Raw genomic sequence first — 16,158 nt, 5'->3', positions numbered from 1 at the left:
AATGTTAAAAGACTTTGTTTATTGTTGTATTTGGGTCGGACTTTAAAATGGGTGTGTGACTCACTTTCCAATGACAAATTGACCGAAATTTATTATTAAAAAGTACACATCTTTAGGTTTATTTATAATAAAATTATGAATTACATCAACAATATGTGATCTTATAAAATAAAGATATCAGTAATTGTTTATTTTTCTAAATAAACTAAGTTACCAGCAGTTACATCCAACCTCTGAAGTTTCTGTAACTTATTAAATAATAAGAATAAGCTTTACAGTTTTAATTATTACAAAGGAAGAACATTGTATGAACAACTTATCAATTTTTAATACTTTCTGTTTTTAGGTGTGAAACAAGTAAAAAGTAGTTGAAAACATAATCTATGGATTCACAGAAATAGAATTTGAATAAAGATAAAATTTTACATTCTATTCATATTTAAAATAAGTAAATGTTGAACTAGAACTTATGATCTTTTGCTGATGGCTGAAAAATAAATTTACAATCAAAATTGATGAAAATAACATAAAAGTAAGTACAAGACATGTCAAATACTTCAAGGTAAGTGGTAAATATTAATTAATTCCCAAAGTACATATTTCCAGCAATTACTTGAACAATTTTAACCTTTTAAATTGGCTTGATATTTAATATAAAATGGTTTGCACGAAACATGAAAAAGATTCAATAATAAAACTTAACTTAAACATTATTTAGGTTGTGTGTAGAATATCTCTCTATTATTGTTTCAAATATTGTAGATCAACCTGTAAATTGGTCATGTCATGACAAGTTTTTCAAACTAATTTGATTTATGATTCTGTCATAGACATTTCAGAAAAATGGGCAGGCAATAAAAGTTCCTATCTGTACCTTTAAAAACTAATCATAAATTTTTTACATGGTTTGTGAGTTCCATCATTGTAGATAAATGCAAAGAAGTCTTGTAAGTAAATGGGGTGAGATCCATATAATCACAGAAAACCAGTTTTTTTTAATAAGTTATGTAATTAGGTGAAAACCAATAATTAAATTGATTATGTTGTACATTTAAATCAATTAATTACCATTGTCATTCTGTTGCAGACGAATGAATGCACCTCTTTAAGGTCTACAGAATTATTAAATGAAGGAATCTGCTTCAGAATTACTGACTGCATGTCGCTGCAACAACTGTACAAAGTTTGTTTGTTTGAAATATTGTAATTCTAAACTAAATTTTGAAAAATAACTTATTATATGGAGTAGTTTAACCGCAAATCTAAATGATCACCATGTTGCAGGAAATGCTAGTAACTATATTAATGTCAATATTGATATATAGATGTGTAACCTATAGATTTAGTGTTTTATATTAGTTTGATGTTAATATGACAATTTTTAGAAATATGTATTAGTCTTTAATATAAAATATACACTAGCATAATAAGATTTTCTCGAAATTGGGAAATGCAGTGTATAGAAAATAAAAATATACTAAAATATAGGGAATTAAGTATCAAGTACAAAAGATAAAAAAATACCATTTAGTGAAAAATATGAAACAAAATTAATTTATTAAATTTGGATTTAACTAATATCACAACTTATATATCTTAAACTTTTTTTAAATAAGAAATAAAAAATGAACAGAGTATTTATACAATTTTCTTACAAGTTATTTAAATTTTAACACAGGTACTTTACCCCAAAATGATGCCTCATTATTTTTACTTGTTAAGGAATCTATAGGTTACACATCTATGGAGAATAGTAATAACAAAAGAGTTGATATGCGGAATCTTTAGGTTCATGATAATTTTATGAATTTATCTGAAAGTAAAACTTAAATATTGTATTCTATTTTTACATTACATAATATTTAACATGACTTGTACATTTGCAATGTTTTGATAGAAAAAGTTTGGATTAGGGGACTATTTTGAGCGTCGCAGTGCAGTTGGCGTTTGACCGGATCATATTTTACATATCCAGGTACGATCTCCGCTATATAGTAATGCGTTCTTCGAATTTCATGATAACATCCATCCAACATTCTTACTGTAATTACAAATTGCATACAACTGCATAGAAATTCAAAGATATGTGTGAAGTCAACCAACCCTCACTGGCTCTGAGTTGTTGAATAAAACCTAGTCGCATTCTTGAGGGTAGGCTCCGAGCTCCTCAGTGGAATATAGTGTGTCCGTATAATGAGCTTGATGATGACGATTTGTTTTGCCTCAATGCATATTGTCTTGTTAGCAATTTTCTAAATATTTTACCAACAGATAGGAGCTAATCTCTTTCCAGTGTTATTCTATTTCTCCCGACGAGAGTGGCACTACTACTCCAGTTCTATCAGAAAATATGAGCTATCAAATAAACAAACTGGAACAAATAAGCATTTATCAAAGTTGGGGTATTTTGTTGGTGAACTAAACAATTACGAAAGCAATGAGCATTATGTTGCGTTCTTAAAATATGTTCGCTTTAGTGAGAAGATTAAATTAAAGTTGCAATTAACGAAATTGTTTTATTTTTCCAAAATTGTTTTCCCTCGAATTATACTTTCAAAAGTCAAAAAGGGAACTGACAGATTGATTTTTTTAGGTTGGTAGCAACGTTGACTTGTTCATAATATTGCTAGCATTGAAAATGTCAATTTTTATTCTCCGTTTGTGTATCTAATTAGTCAAGAGTCCCGTCTCTTATTTTATGTACTCTTTGGTTATTTTGGCAAAGGTTTTGTAAAACATTTGTTCCGTTAAAAGAGTGAAAATGAAATTAATTGTTTTGTTTTAGTTTGACTACAGAAAGAAAGAAAAATTGTAAATTGTTCGCTGAATATATTTTTGGCCCTTTTACATCTGGAGTAGACACTAACACTAACTTAAATCTGTGATTTAGTTTTTGTGTTCAATTTATTGGTGGCATTAATAATAATATTTAATACTTACTTTGTTGTCCAACTTATCATAAAATATATACAGGTATTTCAGAAAAAATATAAGAATCCTTGCTGTGTTAGAAAATCCAGTGGGTTTTATTAGTGAAAGAGTGCAATGGAAAAACGCCGGATACGTGAACTTCATTGTTTAGTAAACAAAGAGATTTTAATGCTTTACTTGATATGAAGTACAGTCGTGATACAAAGCGTAAGAAATATATATTTGGGCTTCTATCTACGTCACAAATTTTACTATAAGAAGATGCACTTTCCATCTATCTATCGCATTTCAAATCATTTAAAGATGAAAGGCGATACGATGCGATACTATACGATCTAAGACACACACATACATAACACTGCGTTGTATCAAATCGTGACGCCTCGTGTTTTCTTTTCGTGTTTGTCTACCAAGCCTCTAGTATGGTGTATATTCGTAACATACACCATACACGTGACTGTACTTTCACAACACGTACAAAAAACTGCCATACTGCATTGCCATACTTTTATCCATGCTTATCAAATTTATTTCTTATTTTTTGTTATTCACGCGTGAAACTTTCATTTTTTTCTTATGGACAGGTTTACTGTACTTTGACTTCAGTGCCTATGATTCCTAGTTATCCGTGGCTCATTTGCAATTTGTGAATAAGAGAATAGAGTTTAGTATGTCGAGTTAAGTAAATTTATTTTTATTCTAGACATATCAGAATGTTAGTTCTCAATTTATTTATATGTTTTATGGTTAGTGTGAATGCCGGTCCAGCCACTGAAGGTTTTAAAAATCAATGTAAGTCATTCAAGAATTACACATTAAGAGTTTCCTTTTCTTTAGTCACCAAAAATTTTACAGCCAATTAAAACTTAATAAGAAGAATGTAGGTTCATTTTTCTTATTAAGGTTTAGTTGAAGCTAAGAAAACTTAATCATTTCAAAATAATACACGGAGTATTCCATGAAAAAAAATCAAAACAATTGCAACTAATTAACTATATTTAATTTTTCTGGGTACCGTCAAATTTTTGAGAGAAAGGTTTGATGAATTGGATGAATTTGCATCCAAAATTTCACATAGGCCTCTAAAATGTTAAAAAAATAAGTTTTTGTTGGTTGTATAAAATGACCATAGATTGTACTGACCCGCGTACTATGAAGAGACACACCGCGTACACGGAGTGGGCCGACGCTTACTCTTGTACGAGACATCGCTGCCAGCCTGGCGGGAGGAATCTAGCTATATACACTGTGGGGTAAGTTACTAAAAAATAATACCTAGAACTGTACTTAAAAAAAAAAAACAATTGTTTAATCATATTGTCAAGAATTAATTCTATCTAAACTCTTTTGTTTCTATATTTATATTCTAATTAAGAATTCCATTTGCTTTTTTTAAATTGATAAACATTCCAGATGCAAGCGTGTTGAGCCGCCGGAGTCAGCCATTGAGTGCGAAGAGGTTGTGGAAGACACCAATATGCAGTTCCCATACTGCTGTCCACGACTACGGTAACAATGAATTATGAATCTACAAATATTAGAAAAAAAGATTGCATATCTCTATTTTACAAACTCCTAAGAACGTAGAACGCGGGTGTTATATTAAAAGTCAACTATTTCCAGTTGCCTAGTAGTAGTCCGCGGCGAGGTATGGACTCGCGTGCTGGGCCAGCCCTGGGAGACGCTGCCCGCGGCGCCGTGGAGCCACATGTACAAAATGAAGAAACCTCCGCCGCCTGACTCCAGTTTCCTACCAAAGTATGCTTAACACATGAAATATTTTTACAAAAATATAAAAACCTAATACTATTTGAAACTGAAATGAACAAAATCAGTGCAACAGTTATATAGTACAGTCATATTCACATACTTTTCTTTAAAAAGACAAGGTGAAGGTCCCGTGTACGAACTGGCGATGGATAAAGACGAGCAAAGCGTGTTGAGGTCCGGAAAGAAAGCCACCACCGAAGATCCGGCAAACTGCAAAGACTCTGTACACAGATCGAATGTTAACGCCGCACCTGACATTGTGGTGAGTATTTTGAAAAGTTACAAGACAATTGACACAAAGACGACATCGATACTACCCTAAAACTACCATAAACGTACCGGACGCTTGGGTTGGCTCGTCATCTAGAAGCATACTCTTGTTTACAACGTGCCAAATCATATTATGAGTACTGTATCTATGAATGTAGAAACAGCAAAGGTGGGTAGAGATCGTAGCAAATGAGTAACCATGAGTTTGCACTGCAAACAATTCTCACAAAAACATATTATCCATATTGAGATAATTTAATATTAATGTTCGATTCGGCGCTACGGCGTAGGTTATTGGCGTAGCAATTGAGGCGTAGAGTCGCAGGAAAGATTTATTATCGGATTTAAATTTTACAGATTTAATATAAATGAATTAGAATAATATATTACAGATTGCTTTGGCGACGAATAAAGAAGAGAAAGAAATTAAAAAATTCGAAAGTGGGAGGTAAGTTACTACCTATTGATACATCTTTTAATAAAAAATATTTCAAGGGATTGAAAACACGTGAGTTTCCACTGCCGAAAGATTTGTAAAAACAAACATTATCCCTTTCATTCTCTCTAAAAAGACAGAGATAAGAATATGCTTTTATACAAATCTTCCGGACAGTGGTAACTATTTGCAAACATGGGGTTGGAATATTCTACTATTGTATACCGTTTTCCAGTCATATTAGTTAGAAATTGATAAAAAATATTAATTACATATAATATGTTAAATGAACTTCGTAGAAGAAACCGCTTTATAAAAAATCCAACGAGCCATTTTTCAAGGCAGGACGTAGAGGACGAGGCTCCGGAATTGCGCAACGACATGGATTATGAAGATTTGCAATCCACCACTGAAAAGGTAAGAAAACAACAGTACATCCTCGTCAATATATTAAAGTTTAGCTAACCACTTTGAAAAAGTCTTAAAACTTTTGAATTATATGAATAAACACGCCAAACCCATCAAGAAGCCACCTATAGAGAGAGTAGCGTGAAAATATTTGATTTTCTAAAGCTATACAACTTACTAAGCCCGTATTTGTTCTTTAGAAATCAATGGCACGCCAAATAACATGGACCGAGATCCCGCCCAATCAATGGAACGAACATGAGATGTCTATGGACGTCGAGAATGTTAAAGTAAGGAATGTTTCGATATTTATTTTAAAGTATATCACTTATATCACGATTGTCGCAAATATAGCTAATTTATGTTATATTAAGAAATAAAAATTTTATTCGATCAAGTAGAAATAGATAAGATATAAGGGAAGATAACTAATAAAACACTTGAGACTTTCCCAATTAGAAATTAAAAAGCCATCAAGCAATTGTAAAGTAAACGATTAACAATCAGGAACAGGAGATAGAGAAGAAGGAAAGCAAGTCACCGAACCTGCAGGCGCTGGTGGACGCCATTGGAAGCAGGATGCGAGACATCGAGAACGTGGTGCAGAGGATGAGTCAGAAGGTCCACAGGAACAAGCCGCAGCTTACTGACGTGGGGAACAGCATGAACAGTATCGAAAGAAGGTAACAAAAGAAATAAAGAAAAGTGTCCTTTTATTAGTACTGTATGAAGTTTTTTTAAGAGACACCTTGTCGTCTGGTTTCCCCAGAAGGAAATCTCGAACAATTTAAAAAAAAAAAGATTAATGTAAGTCTTGACTCACTAAAATTCACAATGACTCCTTGAGTGCGATTTGAGCCCTGATATCTCGATAGGGACGTCTTACCTACATTGGGTCCTAGGTTCGTTTTTCAAAAGCGAAAAAAGAAACATCAAAACAAACGAATAAAATCCTCTTTATTCTAACTTTAGAGCTGTTGCAGTAAGATATTTATGTCAACAATTTCAGGTCAGAAGATATACAAAGTCGGAAAAGTTTAACTCAAGATCTCAAAGAGCACGACCACGAAATCGTCGTTTCAAATAATCAGTATCCCAACAGCGAATCGTTTAAACGGTATGTGGATTTTATTAATAATTAATTTAATATTACTACATAAAGAGTGTAAAAGGGAGATATTTATTTCCAAATTGAAACAGTAGGTACTGCATTTCTACCTAACCTAACACTTACAAATGTTAGGTTAGGTTGTGAATTTAAAAGTACCCAAAGACACTTTGAAAAGATTTTTATTTGTATACTAATACATTTAACTACTAATTTTTATATACCGTGTAATATTGTTGTGTATGAATTCTTTTTAGTTTCAAATCCCCGTCTATTTATAACAGAGTCAAACATATGCACGGCACAACTGAGCCGAATAGCGATGTACCCCTGTACGTAGAGGATACCAACCTGAATGGATACTTCAGTGACGTCAGTAACAGTATACTGCGCAGGGCCGGACTACCTAAAGTGAGCACCATATCATATTCAAAACCGGTCATAACCACTAGCAGCCACCCGCGACTCCTTCCGCGTGGAATAGAAAAAAACCTTAATTAGTTGCCTATGTGTTCTTCCAGACTTTGATCTACATCTATGCCAAATTTCAGCAAGATCCATGCAGTCGTTCTGGAGATACCTACAAACAAACATCCATACATCCAAATATTTCCATTAATTATACTTACAAGATTAAAAGAACTGTTATTTTTGAGCCATAACCAATACTGTATTTTACGGTAACGGGTTTAGCTCTACTAGCAAATTAGGCGAGATTTCTACGGCGCCTTTTTATACCATGCCTAAGGGGAAGTGGCGGGTTAATAGGGTTATTTGAGACTGTAATTCGCAACCCTTTGGAACCCATTACTGTCCGGCGCCCTGGACGGTCAACTAACCGTCCCACCCTAATGCTGGACCTGGTTTTATATTTAAGCTAGTAGTATTGCATTTCAGCCTTGACCTACAGTATTGATAACTAAGACGTTTTATGTAGTTAACGTTGTTCTTTAAAGAATCTTTAACTAACGGTCGTACAATTTATCATAAAAATAAATTTAGTTTTTAAATTAATTTTATATTAAATTTTAAAGGAACCATTAGCAACTTACATGGCACCAGTAGAAAATAGGGTGAAACCTCAAGTCCATACAATAGTCGTCAGTTCAGGTGAAATTGAAAAGTCGAAGAAGAAAAAGCGAACTCATAAAAAGAAGAAAATCAATAAAACCCACAAGAAACATCATATGAAGGAAGAAAAGAAAAAACGTTTCAATAGAAAGAAATCCTCTGAAATAGAAAAGAATGTTGTATCACTTGAAGATAGCAGTTCTGTTACTTCTTAACTATTAGTAGGTGTTTATATATGTATAGTAATTTACATATGTAGGTATATGTAATACACTTGAACAAAACCTTTCAATGACTTGTTCACTTAAATATATAAAGTTTTAGGGATATTACTATAAAAAAATATAATAATTACCAGGAAAAAGAAATATAAATTCTTACACTGGGGGTTTACTATCAAAAACCTACAGAAAAATAGTGTTAATTTTGTTTTTTCAAATAAAGTGAGAAAGACAACAAACAGCAGTGTAAACCCATAACTAAGAGTACATAGACAAGTACGATGTTTACTTTATGGTCACTTGTCTAACTAGAGACCACATGATACTGCGCAGGATTTTAGTAACAAAATGTAACAAGGGTCAATTGTACTGATTGACATCTTTATATATATAATTCTTCTGTGAGTGTGTATGTCACTGAACTTCTCTCAAACGACTGGACCGATTTTGATGAAATTTTTTGTGTGTGTTCAAGGGGATCTGGGAATGGTTTAGATTCACAATTTTCATCAAATATTAACTTCATATTAATTTATTCAAATTAAAGACGTGTAGACAGGACAACGTCTGTCGGGTCCGCTAGTTTTAATATAAAACTGGAATATTAAGATATGCTCTTGTATAAAATCATAGTATTATTGTATTAGTTTCTTTTTTTATAAATTGAAAAGAATAAAACATTTGGAATTATATTTATTGTAATTACTTGAATGTTACAGGTATAATATTTATGCATAAAACCGAAGTTGTCTTTACATTAACATTAACAAATGCACTTTTGAAATTGCCAACAAACTTTAAAAATTATTTACAACTATCGCATCAGAACTAAAACTGTTTCTAAAATCAAAAACAGACTGGCAACACTAAAAACATAACAAGGAAAAATATGTAGGGTATTGGTAGTAAATAAAAAAACCCATAATGCTTAAACAACTATTTGCTATTATTTATTAACAATTTTTTTTTCATTTAGACCAAAAATCTAATCCTTTAACATACATCACTCATATTTACTTACAATACTAGTTTAAAATGTAACTTTAATACAGCAGAAATTAAATATTTGCATTGCTTCATATATATAAAATTGTACTTGTATTTCAATTTCTAGTGTGACGCTCCTTAAGATGATTAATTATTTTCCATTCCATGTTCGCTGTTTTCTCTACTGTTGATTTTCAATGACAAGCTTATCTGTCCTATACATTTCTCCAATAACAACCTGAAGTAACACATTGGAAAGGTTAAATTTTATCATTCAAACTCTTAATAGTCATTTGTTAGTGTATAATTATATTTATGGTCATAGACAATAGAATAAATTATACAACAATCGGAAATAATCTCACATCAAGTGCAACTATGAGTTAACAGGTAACAATAAGTATTCCGATGCCTAAATACATCCAAATATTGAATTCTACTAACTTTGTGCAAAATACAAACTCTCAAACATTAGTCTGCCTTTCTTTGTTCGAAATTGCCATTACTGTTATACATATTTGAAGTAACGAAACATTGCAAATGCAATAAAAATCAACTTGTACCTGGCGTTTGATGATCTCCAAATTATCCTTTGCAAAGTCATATTCTTTCTTTATTAACTTATGATCTTGAAGTGATTTGTGCTCTTTGAAAGCATCTCTTACTCTTCGCAGTGCGTATAATCTGAAAAATAGGAAGAACGGAAGGACTAACATAATGCAGATAAAGACATAAAATAACATTTTACTCGGAAAATAATTTTAGGTTATATAATTTTCCTTAGTTGTGCAATACATACCTAAAGTTATAATTACTGAATTTTTGAGATTCTCTTAGTAAAGACTTGTAAATGGCTAAAATGTGAGGTCTTGAAATGTTTGATACCATTTTAAATACTATTTACAGTCCAATGTTTATATCGTAGATACGTTATCAATATCAAATAATAAATGTCAATCAACTGTCAACTTCAAACTGAAAAGAGAAGAAGACCATTTTATTTTATATACTCTTTGAAGAAGACTGCAGAGTTTAGTGTTACCAATTCAAAGAAAACAAAACAAAGATGTTTTGTTTTCTTTTTTTACTTTAAATTAAAAAATATTTTTAGAATTTTATTCAATTGGACGTTTTTATCTGTTACACAGTTTTTCTGCAGCCATATTATGAGTCAGTTGTAACAATCTTAATATTATTATAGATGCGAATGTTTCAAGGTATCACCAGAAGGGCTGTATGGATCTCACTGAAATTTGGCATAGATATACACATAGTGGGTTATAATTTAATAAGTTGGAACTTTTGGAGACCACATAGTGATGGTAGATAAAAAAAAGAAAACAAAAAAGAAAAAAAGATATGCCCCGGGTGAGGATCGAACTCACGACCTTAAGATTATGAGACTTACGCGCTGCCTACTGCGCCACCGAGGCTGTGAATATAATTTTAATTTTAATAATAAGTTACTTTTAAAATGCGTAACAAAAATAATCTAATTATACAAAATAATATATTGATAATAAATAAATGTACACTAATGGACACATCACCGACGCATAATAAGTTATAAACTTGTAACTTTATACTAAAAGATCCTCTAATAAAGTTTAAATAAAAAAACAAATTGAGTTAATTAATTGATTAACTTTATACTTTAAAATTACCCCCACTGCAGTTTGAACAAGTTTATGTCGCTGTTAAATTATTAAAAAGCATTTTAAAACAATTTTAGAATTGATTCAATGTTTAAATGAAATAATTAGTAGTTAATATTTCGATAAAAATTGTAGGTATTCCAAAATAGTATGTTTGTCAATTATAGATAGGATACAGATTTTGCGTGTCTAGTTAAATAATATTAATTGTGATTAATTTGTTAAAAGTAAATTAATATTATTTGTTCCTATCAAAAAAAGTTTATAGGTCCGTTTAAGGAAATTCAATTGTTGTGAAATAAATACTTGATAGTGTCCCCGGTGAGCAATAACAATGATGTCGGTTTTTTGAACTTTTTGAGGTTACATTATATATGGTATTTGAACATCGACCACGGTACATTAAATGGATGAGAAGAGAAATGCTTCATTTGTGAGTATTTTCATATCTTTCTTTTTTTTATAAATTCAAATATGAGACGGATCTATTTATATACGTAAATGATTCTTAACCTTTAAATTGTCTTGGAAATATGGAATATATGAATTTCTTAGTCAAAAATGATTGTTTTAAAATATTTATAAAATTTTATTTTGTAAATGATTTTTGTTTTTAAATCAATTAACGTGACATCGGTAAACATATTGATATGCTTTTATAAGGGTCCGGTAAACAATCAAATTTCGTGGAAACGTTGAGACGAAAAATCAGAAATCATTGTTGTGATTAAATTTAAATTTGATACTATAAGAGTTGTTCTTCTAAATTTTTTAACAAGTTTCTCTTGGGTTCTAGAATAATTAAGTGGAATTTTAAATGGTTTTAATATCTACATCGATTTACTTTCCACTTGTTATGTACCTACGGTAATCTTAACTCTTATGTTCATTTTGTATAGTATACCATACATAGAACTATATAAAAATATACGATCACTATAAAATAATTTCTAACTTAGTTTTATTAAACACATGACATTTCTAGACGTTTTTTCAGCTTTTCTTCAAAAAAGATATCTTGTCACAATAAGGGTTAATTCGAAATTAGACGGAAGAACGGTTACTGTGAAGAGTGAAAAATAACGACAAGAAGGAAATTTTGCTTCTTTTAGTTTCAGTTTAATAGTCAGTAGATTTAACTATGATTTCGCCACGAAACAAACGTGATGAAGGTATAAAATGTTAAGAATTTTTACACGTCATTAGCGTCGAAATTATAAATAAATAAATGTTATTGCGAAGTTCAGCTCTGTAGATGTATGTTCCCACCCTCACCATTCACAAAGAAATCTTGTTGTATTCAATGGCAACATACGTATAAAGAGCTCGTTTACATAAAAAAGCCATTCCGCTAACATATACCGCAGTTACAGCTGAGTGGAATCGGTCGCGCACTAAATTAACTATCCCGATATAGTTCGAGGGCTTTTAGTGGAAATTTGAACCTATTAGTACATTACGTATTTTGTTCAATGATTAAAACTTAATTTATCCGAAGTATAGTTGTTTTTAAATGTTGGGATTTTATCGAAGCGTTTTCAGCTTTATAATTATGTAAAATTTTTTGCTGAGTAAATTTTTTTTAAATTTCACTACTAATTATTTGTTAATTATTTTTGACTTTTCTTCTCACTTTCTTTTTTCTAATTTTTAATTAAAAACCGTCGATATCTCATATTTATATAGAGAACATGTTGTTATGTGTAGGTTATGTTATTGCCAGGCTTAACAAGATATTTCGAGACTTCAAATCTAGTAGAAATATTTACAACTTTTTACAATATCTAATAGTTTGTTCGTTTCCAATCCATATATTATTTCGTAAACTGCAATTGGTATATCTACTCAAGAAGTTTGGTGATTTGTGAATTTATATGACATAATGAATAAACATCATCATAATTTTATCCCGCATCAACAAATCGCTGCTCTCTCAGCCCGAAACAAATCGTCTGAAAATCTTTATGATACATTAAGCAAATTACGACAGAAAATGTAATCCCAACGAATATGTTAGACATCCCACCAACAATGAAATGAGACTAATTTAGATAAAAGCCTGCGGAACGCGGCCAAAGTGGTCGTAACAATAAAAGTGGCTATAAATATGCGCCAGCGCCATCTATACGACGCAACCTCATGTTATATTCATGATAGTTTATAATAGGTGGCGGTAGTAGTGATTTAATTTTAGAATTAAATGTTCTTGTAGTAGTTCTATTAAAACGAATAACATCAATGACTGGAATTTTTTAAATTTACATTTTGAACAAGTCTTTATATAGAGTGGAAAATGAGCTAGCGGCCACTGGAATTCGCTGTAATAGCGAAGTGCTCGTTGTCTATAGACGTCTGCAATTGGCAGATGCGTTGCCTGCTTTTAATCGACGGCACAGGGGATGTATGTCTATTAGAACATTTTAAGATGTCTGAAAAAGATTATATTTTATAACGGCTTGTATTCCCTCTCGTTGATAATTAGAAAAACTAGCTGCTGTTGGCTGTGGCTATTTGTTTTAAGATAGTTTAATAATATCGTAAACTTGTATCTACTGCCTTGTTAATTTCCATAGGTCATTACATTTACATAGGGTTACATCTTTAAACGTATATTTGATTTAAATAAAGTCCTGAAATTGATTTAAGCATCAAAAAGTCAATAGTATCGCACCGCTCAATCTGTCTGTATTCCGGCAAAGTGGCCGTGATTCGTAAACTAAGCAGGCAGCGGCAGAGGGCAAACTGCGTAAATTGTTGGTTGAACGGAACAATGCGGTGTTGCTACACCTCGGCAAACGCGCCGGGGGCACAATCACCCGGGTACTGGTAACACCACGTAAGGATAGCATAGACCTCTTTATATAATAGGAAAATCGGTACTTTAGAAAATCTTGTAAAGGTTGTCATAATTATAATTTACTAAAATGGGATATTATACGTATCTTTTTATTTTTTAATTTTTAAATTTCAATGGTGGTTAATAACAGTATTGCAATTTTTTTTATCTTATTATCTTAATTATTTTTCGTCATAATCTTATTCTTCGATGATTATGTATCTGACATTAACATTCAAATGTTAATTACGATATATCAAAATTATAGTAAGGTGTATCCATAGTTTCCTTCGTACCACAAACGAGCAATCAGCGAGCGATCGCCAACACGACAATACCTCTCCGCCCGCTCCGCGCCCTGCGCCCCTCTCTCACCCCGCACTCGTCATCTCGTTCCCGCGCTCCTTGATTCCAAATTCAATTTGCACCAATCAACGGGCGCCGTCTTCCCGCCTTCCGCGTTGTTGGCCAGCCACCGGACGTGAACGTGAATTATTTCTACTTTTGCTTTTTTCTTCCTTTGTTTATATCAAATTATGTTTTATGTCAGCCACTACAATGTTCTCTTCTTAATTTTTTTGTAATAGTATCCCTTAATATCATAAACAATATTTCCCTGGGCTTAATCTTAAAATAAAGCCACTCCACGTTTCGCACTTATCTTTTTTAAGAAATTATTTTTAAAGATAAAATAGCTTTTTACGCAAAAGAGTAAATGAATTATGAGCGACGTCGCAAAATATGAGATGTCCGAATAACTCTCTTGAAATATGAGTTCATACAACTTCATTATATCTTTTCTTTTAAAACTTTAAGTTCTCAGAACACATTACTCAGATTAAATTAATTATTGAAAGCTTTATCTGCAATCAGACTTTAAAACTTAAAGCTAAAGTAACTAAATTAGAATGATTATTTTTCTTAATACTACAAAGTCAAAAAGGAGATAGATATTTGTATTAGTAAAACGATTTTTCATTCCATATTCCATAAACCACGGCAGCCATCGATGATGGATGAAATGTGAAACGTTTCGCCAAGTAGAACTGCAAACAGTAACTCGCACCTCAAACTGAATACAAAATCGAGGAGCGAATATCAATATTTGATATTTGATTTTGTAACGAAAGCTCGTTTCCCCCGTCCCGCCATCCCGCAACCCCCCACACTACCCGTGTCCTTTCATGGCACTCAAAAATCTCGTAATATTCCCATTTATCCTTTGATATTTTTATAAGTTACTAATGTTTAGAGCCTTTAAGTTCAGCTTATTGACTAATTAAGTTAACTCATTAAATGGTTTAAAAAAATACAGTCGAGTTGAAAACTATATCCTTTTTGAAATCGGTTTTATATTAAAAGGAGGCTGTTACAAAAGGAATAAAGGTTATTCATTATTTTTTCTAACTTTGCCCTTTTTATGATCGAAAAAGTTAAAAGCGTAAGGAACTAATTCATTCAGAATTAAGATAATCCAGTCTCAAATGTAAAAAAACTATAATTGTCTATTTATAGTCAAATATCATATTTTATTATACCTCATTAGTGACTTCTAAGGTACTCTAAAAGTTTCAAAAATAGTAAGTAAAAGGTTGTTTAGGACGGGTAAGTAGGTCTCGTTACCGCGCGGCGGCGGCGGCGCGACGAGACTTGTTTAAACAAAGGGCATCAATCACAAGCCGCTCCGCCCAGAACCTTATTCATAGTACTTACTACGTTGCGAAACTTTTAAGACAAAGATATATTTTTTTATCAGATTCAATTTAACAAAGATAATGTTCCGCGATGGAAGTAAGTTCTATTTGTAATTTATTGAATTATTGTGATATCTACTCAACTATTTACGGTTGTGGGCTGTTTTTATATATACCTAAAGGACGGATTCTAAAATTCTAAAAATAAAATGCTTTTATTGTTACTAGCCTTCTCCCTCTTTGCGGACTTATGTAAGATTCTTTTAACGTATTTGCATTTTATTTTTGCAAACGTAAATACATATATTAAGACGTGGCTATAAATATGGCATCGGATCAGAAACACAAGACTCAAAGAGAGATAGCAGCACATTACCTGTCCCGCTCATGAACGGGTGCTGTCGTAGGCGCGGGGCGTGGGGCGGGGGTGGAATAGGGAATGAGTTTTTCCAGAGGAAAGCTACACCGACAACCACCACGAGAAAACATATATATGCTAGAGTGACAATAGTTTTCATAGATAATTTGATAACATTTATTATATATAAGTATGAATCAGTATAATTTTTATGATTTTAATACCAATTTATTTTTAAATGTGGTACGCTAATATTATTCTGGTATAACGGTATTGCGAGGATTTGTAATATCACAAAGAAAACGATATACTGTACCATAATTTATATTCGATTATTATTTGACTCTATATCGTAGTACTGTATTTTTTTTAAAATCATAGCCACCCTATTTTCAAAGACGGATGCCTCCCCT

General features: G+C 31.8%; 2 protein-coding genes, 1 long non-coding RNA gene and 1 other non-coding gene across 8 annotated transcripts in view; 2 read left to right on the top strand and 2 right to left on the bottom strand.

Annotated features, from left to right (window-relative positions):
- The first annotated feature begins 3,468 nt into the window (after positions 1-3,468).
- Positions 3,469-8,315, top strand: LOC106125006 (uncharacterized). Of its 5 annotated transcripts, none has more exons than XM_013322094.1 (12): positions 3,469-3,723; positions 4,064-4,184; positions 4,345-4,440; positions 4,555-4,689; positions 4,816-4,963; positions 5,349-5,419; positions 5,707-5,824; positions 6,016-6,105; positions 6,323-6,498; positions 6,825-6,932; positions 7,181-7,334; positions 7,958-8,315. In XM_013322094.1, exons 1-12 carry the CDS (start codon positions 3,645-3,647, stop codon positions 8,207-8,209), a joined length of 1,548 nt encoding a protein of 515 aa, XP_013177548.1. In that variant the 5' UTR covers positions 3,469-3,644; the 3' UTR covers positions 8,210-8,315. The 5 variants fall into 5 exon arrangements, with proteins under 5 accessions (XP_013177548.1, XP_013177552.1, XP_013177549.1 ...); XM_013322098.1 differs by having other exon boundaries at positions 3,470-3,723; positions 5,364-5,419; positions 5,749-5,824; XM_013322095.1 differs by having other exon boundaries at positions 3,470-3,723; positions 5,364-5,419.
- Positions 8,316-8,918: 603 nt separating this feature from the next.
- Positions 8,919-10,159, bottom strand: bcn92 (LYR motif-containing protein bcn92). The gene is made up of 3 exons (XM_013320605.1): positions 10,002-10,159; positions 9,766-9,886; positions 8,919-9,440 (listed from the first exon to the last, which is right to left on the bottom strand). Exons 1-3 carry the CDS (start codon positions 10,088-10,090, stop codon positions 9,384-9,386), a joined length of 267 nt encoding a protein of 88 aa, XP_013176059.1. The 5' UTR covers positions 10,091-10,159; the 3' UTR covers positions 8,919-9,383.
- A 403-nt stretch (positions 10,160-10,562) lies between these two features.
- TRNAM-CAU (transfer RNA methionine (anticodon CAU)) lies at positions 10,563-10,635 on the bottom strand. Its single transcript has one exon. It is a non-coding gene; the product is annotated as a tRNA-Met (tRNA).
- Positions 10,636-11,059: 424 nt separating this feature from the next.
- Positions 11,060-16,158, top strand: part of LOC106124103 (uncharacterized) — a 28,126-nt gene continuing 23,027 nt past the window's right edge. The window contains exon 1 of the long non-coding RNA XR_001228183.1: positions 11,060-11,290. This is a non-coding gene — a long non-coding RNA (uncharacterized LOC106124103). The remainder of the gene's footprint in view (positions 11,291-16,158) is intronic.

This window comes from Papilio xuthus, unplaced genomic scaffold (genome assembly GCF_000836235.2).
Source record: "Papilio xuthus unplaced genomic scaffold, Pxut_1.1 DF825946.1, whole genome shotgun sequence".
Classification (NCBI taxonomy): Eukaryota; Metazoa; Arthropoda; class Insecta; order Lepidoptera; family Papilionidae; genus Papilio; species Papilio xuthus.
Note: the sequence above shows the minus strand (reverse complement) of the source record. Positions and strands in the feature narration are given on the sequence as shown.

Excerpts from the sequence above, each read along its gene's own strand:
- LOC106125006 (XM_013322094.1), top strand. The coding sequence starts at position 3,645 with ATGTTAGTTCTCAATTTATTTATATGTTTTATGGTTAGTGTGAATGCC. Across the intron at positions 6,499-6,824 it reads ATGAACAGTATCGAAAGAAG|GTCAGAAGATATACAAAGTC; the intron begins GTAACAAAAGAA and ends CAACAATTTCAG. Across the intron at positions 7,335-7,957 it reads GCAGGGCCGGACTACCTAAA|GAACCATTAGCAACTTACAT; the intron begins GTGAGCACCATA and ends TAAATTTTAAAG.
- bcn92 (XM_013320605.1), bottom strand. The coding sequence starts at position 10,090 with ATGGTATCAAACATTTCAAGACCTCACATTTTAGCCATTTACAAGTCT. Across the intron at positions 9,887-10,001 it reads TTCAGTAATTATAACTTTAG|ATTATACGCACTGCGAAGAG; the intron begins GTATGTATTGCA and ends CCTATTTTTCAG. Across the intron at positions 9,441-9,765 it reads TGGAGATCATCAAACGCCAG|GTTGTTATTGGAGAAATGTA; the intron begins GTACAAGTTGAT and ends GTGTTACTTCAG.